The sequence below is a fragment of the Lynx canadensis genome, chromosome E2 (assembly GCF_007474595.2).
Source record: "Lynx canadensis isolate LIC74 chromosome E2, mLynCan4.pri.v2, whole genome shotgun sequence".
Classification (NCBI taxonomy): domain Eukaryota; kingdom Metazoa; phylum Chordata; class Mammalia; order Carnivora; family Felidae; genus Lynx; species Lynx canadensis.
Window position 1 is genome coordinate 17,427,501 of NC_044317.1, and position 13,495 is coordinate 17,440,995.

Below are 13,495 nucleotides of genomic sequence, written 5' to 3' on the forward strand. Positions count from 1 at the left end.
ATTCAACAAGCTTGACTCTCTTCTCTGGAGTGCAAATCCTCCTCAGTGCCACAGCTTTTCATCCCAATAGCCGAAGACCAGATTCAGACCTATTATTCTTTCCAGCCAAAATAATTTTATTCCATTTTGCATGTTTTTTTTTTTTTTTTTTTAAATTTTTTTTTTTTTAATGTTTATTTATTTTTGGGACAGAGAGAGACAGCGCATGAACAGGGGAGGGGCAGAGAGAGAGGGAGACACAGAATCGGAAACAGGCCCCAGGCTCTGAGCCATCAGCCCAGAGCCTGACGCGGGGCTCGAACTCACGGACCGCGAGATCGTGACCTGGCTGAAGTCGGACGCTTAACCGACTGCGCCACCCAGGCGCCCCTCCATTTTGCATGTTTTGATAACAGTTTCCTTCCCCTCCCTACCTCCAACTGCATCTCTATACTCTGATAAGCCTCTTGAGTAGCCAAGGATGAGTAGCTCTGGCCGCTCCTCATTATCACAAGGAAGAACAATCTCTCTATGAAAGAATGTCAAGATATATGACACATGTGCCACTCAGGAGGGTGGTCAACCTCTTCTGTTCAAGTCACAATAAGAGAATGGTCAATTAATCAAATTCTACCAGTTGTGTTAAAAATGTACTTCCATCGATATATATATATAAAATATATATATATATATATTTCCATCAAGTAGACTTCCTTCTCTAAATGCTCCAGGCCAGTGAAAAATGTGCAGATAAATGAGATTTGTAATCTTTTGTCTTCTAATGACACATGCTTCAGGCTGGATGCAGGATGCTAAATAGATGCTTTAGGAAGGTCAGCCTGAAGGCACAAATGACCAGACACATAAAGCCATCCGGGGTCAGCCATATTGCCAGCACCAAAGAGGCAGTGGGGCCACCTGCTGGAAGGACTGGGCACTGCTCTTGGTCCTCTACCTCCTTGATGTCCTTAGAGCCAGGTCTAGGGCAGGACCACAATCTTTTTCTCCAGCTTCTGTGGTGGGAAGAGGAAGTTTCTCATGATCTCATCCAGCTCTTCAAGGGCCAGCTGGGCGTGGAGCTTGGCCACATCATCGGGCTCCAAACGCACCACGTGTTTCAGCAGGTGGTAGAGATCCTTAAGGACATCCCTCAGCACCTGTATGAGAGAGACAGTGTCATGACTATCTGTCTACTGTTCCAAAATTGTTCACAAAGACCTATTTGCCTTCTCCTGTCTGAGAAGTTCTGTGAGAAAACTTGCAGGCTCCCTTAAGAAGATAATGCACGGCCTTCTCAGATGGAAGGAGGAGCAGCTGTACTGAGATAGGCTTCCTCTGGGGTTTCTCATGACCCTTGACACCTCACTACACTGGCCTTGGGGGCTGCTACTCCCCAATATCTCCAGGCCAAAGTATACATCCCAGACCCCTTCCTTCAGTCCCAAAGCATAGCAAAAACCTTAGAACCACAGACAGGGAATAGTGCCCAGACATGGTTACTCCTAGAGCACAATTACCAGCATCTTCCTCTCTAGCTCCCACAAAGCCCTCTGCTGACACCCATATGCAGACATCTATCATATGAAACCCAGAAGGCTCTCTCTTCAACAAGCATGCCTTTCCTTGCCACTACTTTAAAACTTTTCTACCACAGGGGCACCTGGGTGGCCCAGTTGGTTAGGCATCCGACTTCGGCTCAAGTCATGATCTCTCGTTTGTGGGTTTGAGCCCCGTGTCAGGCTCTGTGCTGACAGCTCAGGGCCTGGAGCCTGTTTTAGATTCTGTTGTCTCCCTCAATCCCTGCTCCTCCCCTGCTTGCATGCTCTCACCCACATTCTCTCTCTCTCTCTCAAAAATAAATAAACATTAAAAAAAATTTTCCACCACACTTCCATCTCCATGCCCTTCCTAAGTCACTATAATTTGGTTTTCAATTGCAACCCTGTAACAGGAGACGAGAGGGCTGTGTAGACAGAGCCACACCCAGTCCTCACGTCCCATGTTCTCATCTTCTGCTCTGACACGGAATTGGGAGGGTGCCAAAGCACCTACTCCCAGGAGCTCCTAATTTCCTTCAAAATCTTCCTGGCTTTGCAGTTAGAGCTTCTAGAAAGAAACAGGTTTCAGGGGTGCATGGGTGGCTCAATCAGTTCAGTGTCCCACTCTTGATTTCAGCTCAGTTCATGATCCTAGGGTTGTGGAATCAAGCCCATGTCTGGCCCATGCTGAGGGTGAAGCCTGCTTGAGATTCTCTCTCTCTTTCCCTCTGCCCCTAAGAGGCCTTAGGGATCAAGTGGTCAAACTAGGGGACTGAAGACACTAGGTCACAGGGGGTCACATGACTTGTCTGCGACTACTTGTGAAATTACTTCTGGTCTGGGCTCAGTGCCTCAAAAGCTACTATTTTTGGATCACGTACTGTACTAGGTATTTTTCATATGTTATCTAATTTTTATGCTGGTCATATAAAGGAAAGTTATTAGCCTCGTTTTACAGATGAGAACATAGAAGATTAGAGGGGTAAGTAACCTCCCAAGATTACTCAGCTAAAAAAAATGGTGGAGCCAGATTCTAAACATCCAGAACCTGTGTTCTTATTTATTTTTACTGAAAAGGTAAGGGGCACCTGGGTGGCTCAATCAGTTAAGAGCCCGACTTCAGCTTAGGTCATGACCTCACAGTCCATGGGTTTGAGGCTGGCATCAGGCTCTGTGCTGATAGCTCAGAGCCTGGAGCCTGCTTTGGATTCAGTGTCCCCCTTTCTCTCTGCCCCTCCCCTATTCACACTCTGTTTCTCTCTCTCTCTCTCTCTCTCTCTCTCTCTCTCTCTCTCTCAAAAAAAATAAATAAATAAACTTTAAGAAAAAAAAAGAAAAGGTAATACAATACAAAAAATTATGTATGAAAAATATTAGTCTCTCTTGTACTCCAGACTCTTAGTTTTCTTTCTCAGAGAATATCATACTTAATTCTGAGAAATGTGCTAGGTGTTTACAAGCATATATGTTTCCCCCCTCCATTCATTCATTCATTCATTCATTCATTCATTTATTAATTATTTATTGAGAGACAGCAAGACAGAGCATGAGCGGGGGAGGAGCAGGGAGAAAGAGGGAGACAAAGAATCTGAAGCAGGCTCCAGGCTCTGAGCTGTCAGCACAGAGCCCAACTGGGGCTCAAACCCAGGGACCATGAGATCATGACCTGAGCTGAAGTTGGGCACTTAACTCACTGAGCCATCCAGGTCCTTCGCCCCATCCCTTTTTAAAAGCACAGAATTATATTCTACACTGTTATGTGCCATGATACCTGGTGACTTAATATACTTTGAAGATCTTTTGTATAATTGGCTGTATAGGATGAATGTCACACAACTTATTTATACACACTCCCAATTAAACTCATTTAAAAAACTCTTTTGCTATTACAAATATTGATGCAATAAAGACTCTGCTACTTAAGTCTTTGCAGACATGAACAAGTATATTTATAGGACAAATATCTAGAAATGGAATCTCTGGGTCAAGAGTTCATGCACACATAAAATTTTGATAGATGTGGCCAGAGAGGTTGCAACAACCTACATTTTTACCTAACACTGTGAAAATACCTGTTTCCCCATATTCTCCTCAGTGCTATGTACTGTAAACTCTTACCTTTGCTAATCCAGTAAGTGAAAAATAGTATCATGGTGTTTCAAAATTGCATCTTTTTTTTTAATTTTTAAAATGTTTATTCATTTTTGAGAAAGAGACAGAGTGTGAGCAGGGGAGCAGAGAGAGAGAGGGAGACACAGAATCTGAAGCAGGCTCCAGGCTCTGAGCTGTCAGCACAGAGCCCGACGCGGGGCTTGAACCCACAGACTGCGAGATCATCACCTGAGCCGAACTCGGGCGCTTAACCGACTGAGCCACCCAAGTATACTCATGCCTATAGTTCAGTTTGTAACTCGTATCACAACTATAGCTTAAATATTTATTGTGTAATTAAAAGTACGTTTTCCTCACTAGATCACATATACTACTGACACTGAGGCCATATCTTGCCTTGTTCATTCTGGTGAAGTCCCAATGCCTCATACAGTGACTGTCACGTGGCAGATACCTAAAAGATTTATGAATGAAAGAAGGCACGTATGCATGCTACTCCTGGCCAGTTTCTCACTTGGTAAAAACTAAAAATTTTAAGAATATCTATTGAAATGATGCCAGACAACCAGGCTCGCTTCATGGCTGTGTGATCTGTGCAGTCACAGCAGGTCCCCCAATCAACAGGGCCACATGCTTGGTTCAATGATCTGCTTTTGTTGTCCTACAATTCTTTTTTATTTTAAGTTTATTTATTTATTTATTTAGAGAAAGACGGAGAGCAAGTGGGCACTAGCAGGGGCAGGGGGTGGGAGAGAGGGAGAGAGGGAGAGAGGGAGAGAGGGAGAGAGGGAGAGAGAGAGAATCCCAAGCAGGCTCCATGCTGTCTGTGCAGCACCCAAAGCAGGGCTCAATTTCACGAACCGTGACATCCTGACCTGAGCTGAGATCAAGAGTCAGACACCTAACCAACTGAGCCACCCAGGTGCCCCTAAAATTCAATTCTTTCTTTCACCATTCTTTTACAATTTATTATTATTATTATTATTATTATTATTATTATTATTATTGAGAAAGAGAGAGCATGGGGGCGGGAGGATAGGGGCAGAGGGAAAGAGACAGAGTATCTTAAGCAGGCTCTGTGCTCAGTGTGGTGCCTGACGCAGGGCTCAATCCCACAACCACGGGATCATGACCTGAGCTGAAATCAAGAGTCGGACACTCAAACGAGTCACCCAGGCGCCCCTATTGTCTTAAAATTCTTAATTTTGTCTTTGACTTTGTGTTTTGAAAGCGAAGTACAATGGGACAAAGGAGCCTCAGTGTGAGCAGACGAGATATGTCCCACATGTGTGTCCACCATTCTTTGCCAGTGCATTCTGTCCACAGCATCGGCCATGCCCCTTGAGCACAGAATTCCGATGGACCCACAATGTGTGGGGATTCAACAAGACTTGAAGCCAGTAAAAGGGCAGCATGCTTGTCATGATGGTGACTGAGCAAATGGAGGCACTAACAGCCCTGAGAGGCCACACTTCCCTGATGAATCAGAACTTGCTTCAAACACAGAAAGAAGGCAATGGCTTTCTAAGACACATGGATGAGTCAGATACCCTACTACATCCTTCGTGTTGCTTTTCTGTTTTAGCCAACCATTTGCTCTGAAAATGAGGACAATACACAGTTCTTGTTCCTTTCAGGCCCTTCTTATTCATCAGTAGACTGAAGTTAAAGAGTGCTGGCAGCATGCGCACGAATCAAGAAGTGAGACAAAAGCAGTTGAGTTAGTTTTGTGCAAAGGTTCCACTGTTCTGCTAAGAAGGAAACACATATGCGTGCACAAGCCAAAGAATACAATTCATGTAATTTTGGTGATTCTACATATGAGTTAAATAGTCTTATAGTTGCATTTAAAACTGGCATTGCACAATATAAGGAGCTACTGCAAACTTTGTGCTAGTAAGCTCACATTCAAAATTTCCTCTACTTCGAACAGCATTAGCAGCAAATCATACACACGTGACAAGTCGAAGGAGCAAAAGACTGTGAAAGAAAGGAAACAAACTTATATTTACATATCATGAATGGCATGTTTTCCTCATTTCTTTGAATCAGGGACACCACATTCTCATTTTCACTGGGCGCCACATATTACGCAGTGGGCCCTGCAGACAACTCTCGGAGCTCTTTGCCCTGGGTCACTACACCGAGCGCCCGAGTCCCGTGGGCCCACCTCACAGACACTCCGCCCCAGGCCTCGTGCAGCCGTTTCCTGGGTTTTCTCAAGGAGCTGCTGAGACATACAGGAGTGGGTCTTCCGCGCAGGCGTGTCTGGTGCTGACTGGGGTGCTCCCCCGCTGCCCTCTGGTAACCTCTCTTTCTTTCCTCGAGGCTGGCGGCGCGAAAAGGAGGGATGATTCCCGAAAGAGGATGACTCCCCAGAGCTAGTGCCTCATGATTACTCACTCATTCAATAATCATTATTAAGGGCCTGCTTCGTGCCCAGGCAGCGTGCTGGTGACAGAAGGATGAATAATGCACGAACCCTACCCTCTGGCAGCCACAGCCCAGCGGGGAGGCAGACACACACACACCAGACGTACGACCTCCTCTCGCAGAGATAAGCTCTGCGCTTCTGTGGAAGCAAAGGAAGTGATTTCTGCCTGTGGAGGTGGGTGTAGGGAGAACATTTCCCCACCAGGCGACGGGGGCTTCACTCAGACTTTTATGTGTAGCCAAAGGGTGGCTCTGCTGAGTGGTTTGGGGAAGCCATTGATCAAGTCCCCTCAGCCTCAAGTACCCTCAGTTAAACGCAGATTCTAAGCGAGCCCAGCCTGCCTGTTATGTGAGGTTTATTTTATTTACTTTTGTAAAGGTTTATTTATTTATTTATCTTGAGAGAGAGAGAAAGAATGTGAGCACGATCAGGGAGGCAGAGAGAAAGAGAAAGAGAAAGAGAAAGAGAAAGAGAAAGAGAAAGAGAAAGAGAAAGAGAAAGAGAAAGAGAAAGAGAAAGAGAAAGAGAGAGAGGATTCCAAGTGACTCCAAGCTGTCAGTGTGGAGCCTGACTCGGGGCTTGAATTCATGAACCGTGAGATCATGACCTGAGCGGAAATCAAGAGTTGGATGCTTAACCGACCGAGCCACCCAGGTGGCCCGCAAATACAGTTTAAAGAAAGTCTCCTGACACCCTTTTACAATGGCATTAAGCCCAAAGTGTCTCTTACACAGAAATTCTAGAGTTCCCAGTGTTTATTACAAGGTCTTCTTTTTTCTTCTTCTTCTAGAGGAATCTTTCACCTACTCAGAAATATCTTCGAGAATTTTTGCTAGAGCCTCCTAACATTCAAAATAAGGTTAGCTTTTACTTGTTAAAAAGGGAGCTTCTAAGGCATTCTGTTCTGCTAAGGTACTCTGCTCTTTCCTGGTGTGGGTAGGAATTTTCCCCTTGGCACTGCTGTGTCCCTAAAATAACAATAATACTTGTGCCAACACCACTTCATACTTGAGGGGTGCTGAGTTCCTTGTTATCAATTACCGGATCTCCTTTTTTGGGTAACTGAGTGTTAGGCAAAGGCTCCTTCTTAATTAATGGGTCTATTTTAGCAATCCACCCTGGCAAGGCTTCTTCCCATTCCCTGTATCACTGGGGATCCCACACATCACAGGACTTCCTCTGGACTCCCCAAGGATCAAAGCTTCCTGCCAGCCAGGGATTGTCACCAAATCCCACGGATCAGGGGCTGAATACAAGGAGAGTTCAAAGGTAAAGTTACTCACAGGAGCCACTGTGGTGGGCAGGATATAGGCAATCCCATGGAGGAAGCCTTTCATTAAGAGTTCAACACACCTGCTCTTCCTCCCCCCTCAAGCATCAAGGCCCAAGGACTCCAGGGAAACGTAGAGGGGGTAAAGGTGTGAGTGGGGGTGGGTGCTCTCATACAGAGGAGATCTAGCTTAGCTTTTTGTAGCTGATGGTTGAAAGAAACATATTCACCATCTGAGAAGCTCCTGAGCCAGGGATATCTTAAACAAGTACCTAGGTTCTTAGTCTGAAAACTCTTTGGAAAGGGGTGGGGTTCATTCAGGTGTTTTATTGAAAGAATTTTGAGCTTGCATGCAACACACACACACACACACACACACACACACACACACACACGTGGGGGGGACGGACCTGATCAGAATGTGGGTGGTGGAAGAGTTCAACCAAGGGAGAACAAAGGAGAGAAAAGTTTATTGAACACACTGCAAAGGATCAGCGGGCAGGACAGCAAAGGAGACAGTCGGCCAGTTGGCAGTGATGGGGCTGTAGTTAAGGAGGGGAAAAGAGAAGATATGCGAGCATATGGAATTTTCCTCTTTTGGGTACCTGTGCCTGGTTGTAAGTAGTCCATTGGTCGACATATTTTGAGGTGGGTTGCCTAATGAACCTGTCTGCAATTCAGCCTGGGGTCACTGTGGGCCCTTTTACCTTTCTCAGGTTTCCATTGCTCAAGCCTGTTGCCTAAAAGCAGCGTCTACAACGCAAACACACACACACACACACACACACACACACACACACACACACACACTTTCTCACCTCCCTTCCCCCTTCCTTTCAGCTCCTTGAAGCACACAAAGCTGATGCTTCAGGGACAAGGGCAGTCTTTAGGGTTAGACATGGCTTACAAAAGACCAGATGAGGCAGGGCATACTAATAAGGAAACGGTGTGAGCAAAAGACTGCCTTGGGCACACAGGTGCATTTTCAATGGCAAAGCAGGAAAGCAGTTTTGACTCTTTCAATGACCTTGACCCCAAACATCCTTGAAGTGGTTGCTATTTATATCTTTGAGTTAAGATCAAAAGAAGAAATAAATGGCAAGTATCTTTCTTCTTTTTAATTCCTAAATGTATTTATTTATTTGATTATGAAAGCAATCTAACCACAACCTATAATATCTGGAACAGAGGAAGAAAACAAGTCTCTAGTCAAAAAACTACCTAATACAAGCTCCATTTGTAAAGACATTTTGTAATTAGATTCATTTACATTTTTCACAAATTATTTTAATATTAAATTTTTTTTTAAATGTTTATTTATTTTTGAGAGAGAGAGAGGGAGACTGCAAGCTGGGGAGGGGCAGAGACAGAGAGGGAGACTGAGAATCCCAAGCAGGCTCCAAACCATCAGCGCGAGGCCCGATGTGGGGCTTGAACTCATGAACCGTGAGACCGTGACTTGAGCCGAAGTCAGGTGCTTAACCAACTGAGCCACCCAGGCACCCCAAATTATTTTAATATTTTAAGTCTTTTATACTTCAAGGTGATTTTACAAATGGAATTTAGGTGGATGAAATTGCTATTCTTCTGTTATTATGTGGGACAGGACACAACACAAATGGTCACAAGTAAGACATTTAAAGAAATATAAACTCTAGAAAGATGTTATCTAACAGAGGATTTCCCATCTATAATTTCTTAATGTTTAAGGGAAAATGGGCCGCTAAATTTAAAAGGATAGGGGCGCCTGGGTGGCTCAGCCAGTTAAGCGTCCAACTTCAGCTCAGGTCATGATCTTGCGGTCCGTGAGTTCAAGCCTTGTGTTGGGCTCTGTGCTGACAGCTCAGAGCCCGGAGCCTGCTTCAGATTCTGTGTCTCCCTCTCTCTCTGCCCCTCCCTATGCTCTCTCTCTCTCTCTCTCTCTCTCAGAAATAAATAAATGTTGGGGCGCCTGGGTGGCACAGTCGGTTAAGCGTCCGACTTCAGCCAGGTCACGATCTCGCGGTCCGTGAGTTCGAGCCCCGCGTCGGGCTCTGGGCTGATGGCTCAGAGCCTGGAGCCTGTTTCCGATTCTGTGTCTCCCTCTCTCTCTGCCCCTCCCCCGTTCATGCTCTGTCTCTCTCTGTCCCAAAAATAAATAAACGTTGAAAAAAAATTTTTTTTTTAAAAATAAAAAAAAGAAATAAATAAATGTTAAAAAAATTTTAATTAATGTTTATTTATTTCTGAGAGAGAGACAGAGAGAGTGTGAGTGGGAGAGGGGCAGACAGAGAGACACAGAATCTGAAGCAGGCTCCGGGCTCTGAGCTGTCAGCACAGAGCCCGACACGGGGCTTGAACTCACAAAGTGCAAGATCATGAGCTAAGCTGAAGTTGGACGCTTAACTGACTGAGCCACCCAGGCGCGCGCCCCCAATTTTTAAATATAAAAGGATAAAAAAGTTAAATGCTAGCATACACTAATTGTACTTAGAAATCCAATCTTCCCATAGAACCAACAGATAAGGCAAAAAAAAGATGAGAAAGAAAGAAAACTAAATTCCATACAATCCTATCAACCTACCATTGTGGCTAAGAAAAAATATTGGGCACAAAGACAGAAACAGGGACATTTAGACATTGAAATAAAAGGTAGGGGCAGACAAGAGAATGGGGGGTTGGGGTGGTGAAAACCAGAGTTAGTGGGTAGAAACTGGCCTGGCAGGCAAAAAGATTCTCTACGTTGAGGCTCAGAAGAGGAGAAGACCCCAGAATCTGCCTAGTTCTGTTTACAAAATATTGGAATAAGCGTTTGGCATAGGATGAATCTGTCAGAAAGCCGCAGGCCAACTGCTAAGGGCCCTCATTTTGATGACTGTGTCTCCCTGTTAAGACCAGTGTATGACTTGGTGGCTGAGGGCAGTGAGAGTGGACAGATGGGGCTAAGTACAGAGAGTCAAGGATCATCAGCAGAGCACAACTCAGCCACCTTTTCCCAAACCATGTGCAGGAGGCTCTGCTAAGCATTCTGGGTAAGAGGACCTGTGCCCGCCCTTCAGGAGCTCACCACTGGGTGGGGGAGACAGACATGCAGAGCTGAACCTAATGGCCCAGAGGCAGGTGGATCAGGTGGGGTGAATTTTGATGCTCCCAGTCACTAGCTAGGGAATCTTGAGCAAAAGACTTCAGTTCTAGGAACCCCAGTGATCTCATCTGCAAAATGGGGATAATACTGCCTCCTTGTAAGGTGGTAAGAATGAGAGTTAATGTCTGTAAAGATCCAAGCACAAAGACCTGTGTATGGTGAATGCTAAATAAGTGTGTGTGTGGGGGTGCCAGTCTCCCCCACTAATACTGTAACCTGTGTCCTTCTTGTTACTCTTCTATTCTTGAGGCCTAGGACAGAGCCTGGCATGTAGCAGCTCTGGTGTTTGGTACATTTTTGTGTGTGTGTCTATTTACTTATTTTGAGAGGTTGGGGAGAGGGGCAGAGAGAGAGGGAGAGAAAGAATCCGAAGCAAGGCTCTGTGCTGTCAGCACAGAGACCTACTTGGGGCTTGAACTCTCGAACCATGAGATCATAACCTGAGCCAAACCCAAGAGTCAGATGCTTAACTGACTGAGCCACCCAGGCGCCCCTGGTGTGTAGAAAATTTTTGACGAATGAATGAATGAATGAATGATAACAACAGCCAATCCTTACATAATACCTGTTATGTGCCAGGTATGGTTCTAAGCATCTCATCTATAGTAACTCACTTAATCCTCACAACAACGCAATGAGAGAGGCACTATTATTATCTCCAATGTGCCCACGGCCACACAGCTAGTAACAAGCAAAGCCAGCATTCCGACCCTGGCAGCCTGACTTGAAGCCAGTGTTCTTTATTAATGACTACATTTTTCTGCCTCGTGAAGTGGCTATTATGTTCCCTCTGCCGAAGTGGGCAGCGTAAAAGCACACTGCCTACCTTACAGGTTGATTGTAGGATCAAGAGACGATGCATGTGAGAGTACTCTGCTATGATAAGCCAAGTGATACATAATTCAAAGTAGTGTTGCTATTATTACTCTGACATTGAAATAATTGGATTTGCCACCACGGGGCTAAGAAAATGAGGGGAAAGGCACAGCTCTGAAAATGAAAGAGAGCAGAGGCCAAAAAAAAAGAAAAAAAAATGTGTTAGGAAGACGAAGGGGAATTAGAAGAACAGGTGAAAGAAGGAGAAAAGGGATTTAATGCAGTCTGAGTGCAGGATCAGGGCCAGAACCGGTCCCTGACAATGGGTTCCTGACAACTGCCCATGCTATTCCACAGGGCTGCAGACACCAGAAAGAACTCTGCTGGGCAATCAGGCAGGAGCCAGGCTCTGAGGTCTTGGAAGCATGTAGCCTCTCTAAGATAATGGGCGGGAAACAAATAAATTGGGGAAGGAGAAAGGGGATAGACAATTCGGACATCATTCAGGGAGCTCTGGCCTGACGAAGAATAAATGCTTTACTGACAAAACCCAAACCTTCACTTTGATGGGTGTATGAAAAAGAAATTAAGACTGATTCAAATAGAAAGACTGGGCTTTTGAGACACCTCACTGAAAAAACGATGGAAAGGTCGGCAAGGAAAGACAGGATTACTATTGTCTAAGAGATTTCTATCCATGCCTGACAGAGACCCTCAAACATGCTGAAGTTCACGGAAGCATTATTATTAACCGGAGGTTACTGAGCTTTTCAAAACCCTTTTATTTCCAAAGTATTTTTCTCTGCTAGACCTAGAGATAAATGGCATTTTTACCCTTTCTGGTTTGTGTCTGGCTGTTAAATGCGGAGGGTATCTCAAGTGCAAATTGGAGAAAAGGGTGGGGAGAGGATGAGGGGAGTATCATGTGTGATTTTCACTGAAGAATGAAGGGGGAGATTTTTAACTGGTCAAGTGCCGAAAATGCAGGGACGTAGACAGGTTGGCAGTTTAGGGACAAAGACCAAGACAGACACTATGGTTAACCCCTGGTAGGGGTGACAGTTCGGGAGTCCTAAACAAAAAGTGGGCGATCAGACTCACCGACACAACCCCTAACGGCGTGCCCTTAGGCTGGCTTAGGCGGAGGCACGCTATCCAGGGCTTCGAGGGGCCAGACCCGTGCCCACCGGGCTGTATCCCCCTCTCAGTGGCAGGGCCAGGAGCGGTCGCCGCAGCATCTTTCACAATGTCTTTAAATAGCAACCTGAGGAAGGCGGCAGCTTTCCTTCACCCCCACAGGCACGGAAATAGAACAAAGAAGGCAGGAAAAATGGCCGGAGTGTGTGCAAAGGCAGCAGGCTGCTGCTTGTGGGAGAGGAGATGGGGAGCTTTGTCCTTAAAAGGTGATTACAATCTCAGCTTTTAAACTGTGCTCCGTGACCTCGCGTGGGGAAAGGGCTCCACTTTGCTGGCCTGGGAGGCTCTCCCCAGCAAACACCCTGCTAAGGGACCCCAGTCCTGCTCCCCGCCTGAGCTTGATGCCTCCCACGGGATGAATGCCTGCAAAAGGCTCACTACTACCATTTACTTACTGAGTGTTTATATGACGTTTCAGTCACTGTGCTAAGCCCTTGGCACACAGTATCTCATTTAATCCTGTAAGACAGGTGCTGTTAGGTTCAGTTTAAAATTAGGGAAAAGAGGATTTAGAGCAGTTTCAGTGACTTGCTCCAGGACACGCCAGAGTTCAAACCTGCATCAGGGCTAACTCTATAAACCTTGCTTTTAAATATGTGCAGTTACTAGGAAATCCAATATGCAAAAGGAAGCGATGGAGAAAATCTGACCTTTTCCCTGCCCCATCAAAGTTGTTTATTTGGATGGAGCCTGGGCAGGGAGCAGGGGGAGCTGTAACTGGGCTACTGGCTGACCATAGGTTTGGGTTTCTTTTGGGGCATCCTGCATCACCCCAGGCAAACCCCGATCACACAGCTTCAGGTCTAGCTGGAATTGTCCACAGGGGAAGGACAGGACACTCTCTTGAGGGCATCTACTCAATGGAATTCTAGACTCTGTGCACGATGCCTCAGGAACCAAAGGCCAGAGAAAACCAGTCACTGACGCATCAGAGGTCCTGATGGAGTTTGCATTATGTACTAATACGTACATGGTGTGGACTAGACCAGAAAGAAGAACCCTGCTACCCACACCAAAGTATGGCT

The 13,495-nt window shown here is 45.6% G+C and overlaps 1 protein-coding gene and 1 pseudogene across 1 annotated transcript in view; both read right to left on the bottom strand.

The window, feature by feature from the left end:
* Positions 1 to 382: 382 nt before the first annotated feature.
* The window catches only part of TANGO6 (transport and golgi organization 6 homolog), a 192,674-nt gene continuing 179,561 nt past the window's right edge, over positions 383 to 13,495 (bottom strand). The window contains exon 18 of the mRNA XM_030298979.1: positions 383 to 1,136. Within this exon, the coding sequence (XP_030154839.1) occupies positions 960 to 1,136 (177 nt within the window). The 3' untranslated portion in view covers positions 383 to 959. The remainder of the gene's footprint in view (positions 1,137 to 13,495) is intronic.
* LOC115503142 overlaps positions 5,718 to 13,495 on the bottom strand; it is a 29,316-nt pseudogene continuing 21,538 nt past the window's right edge.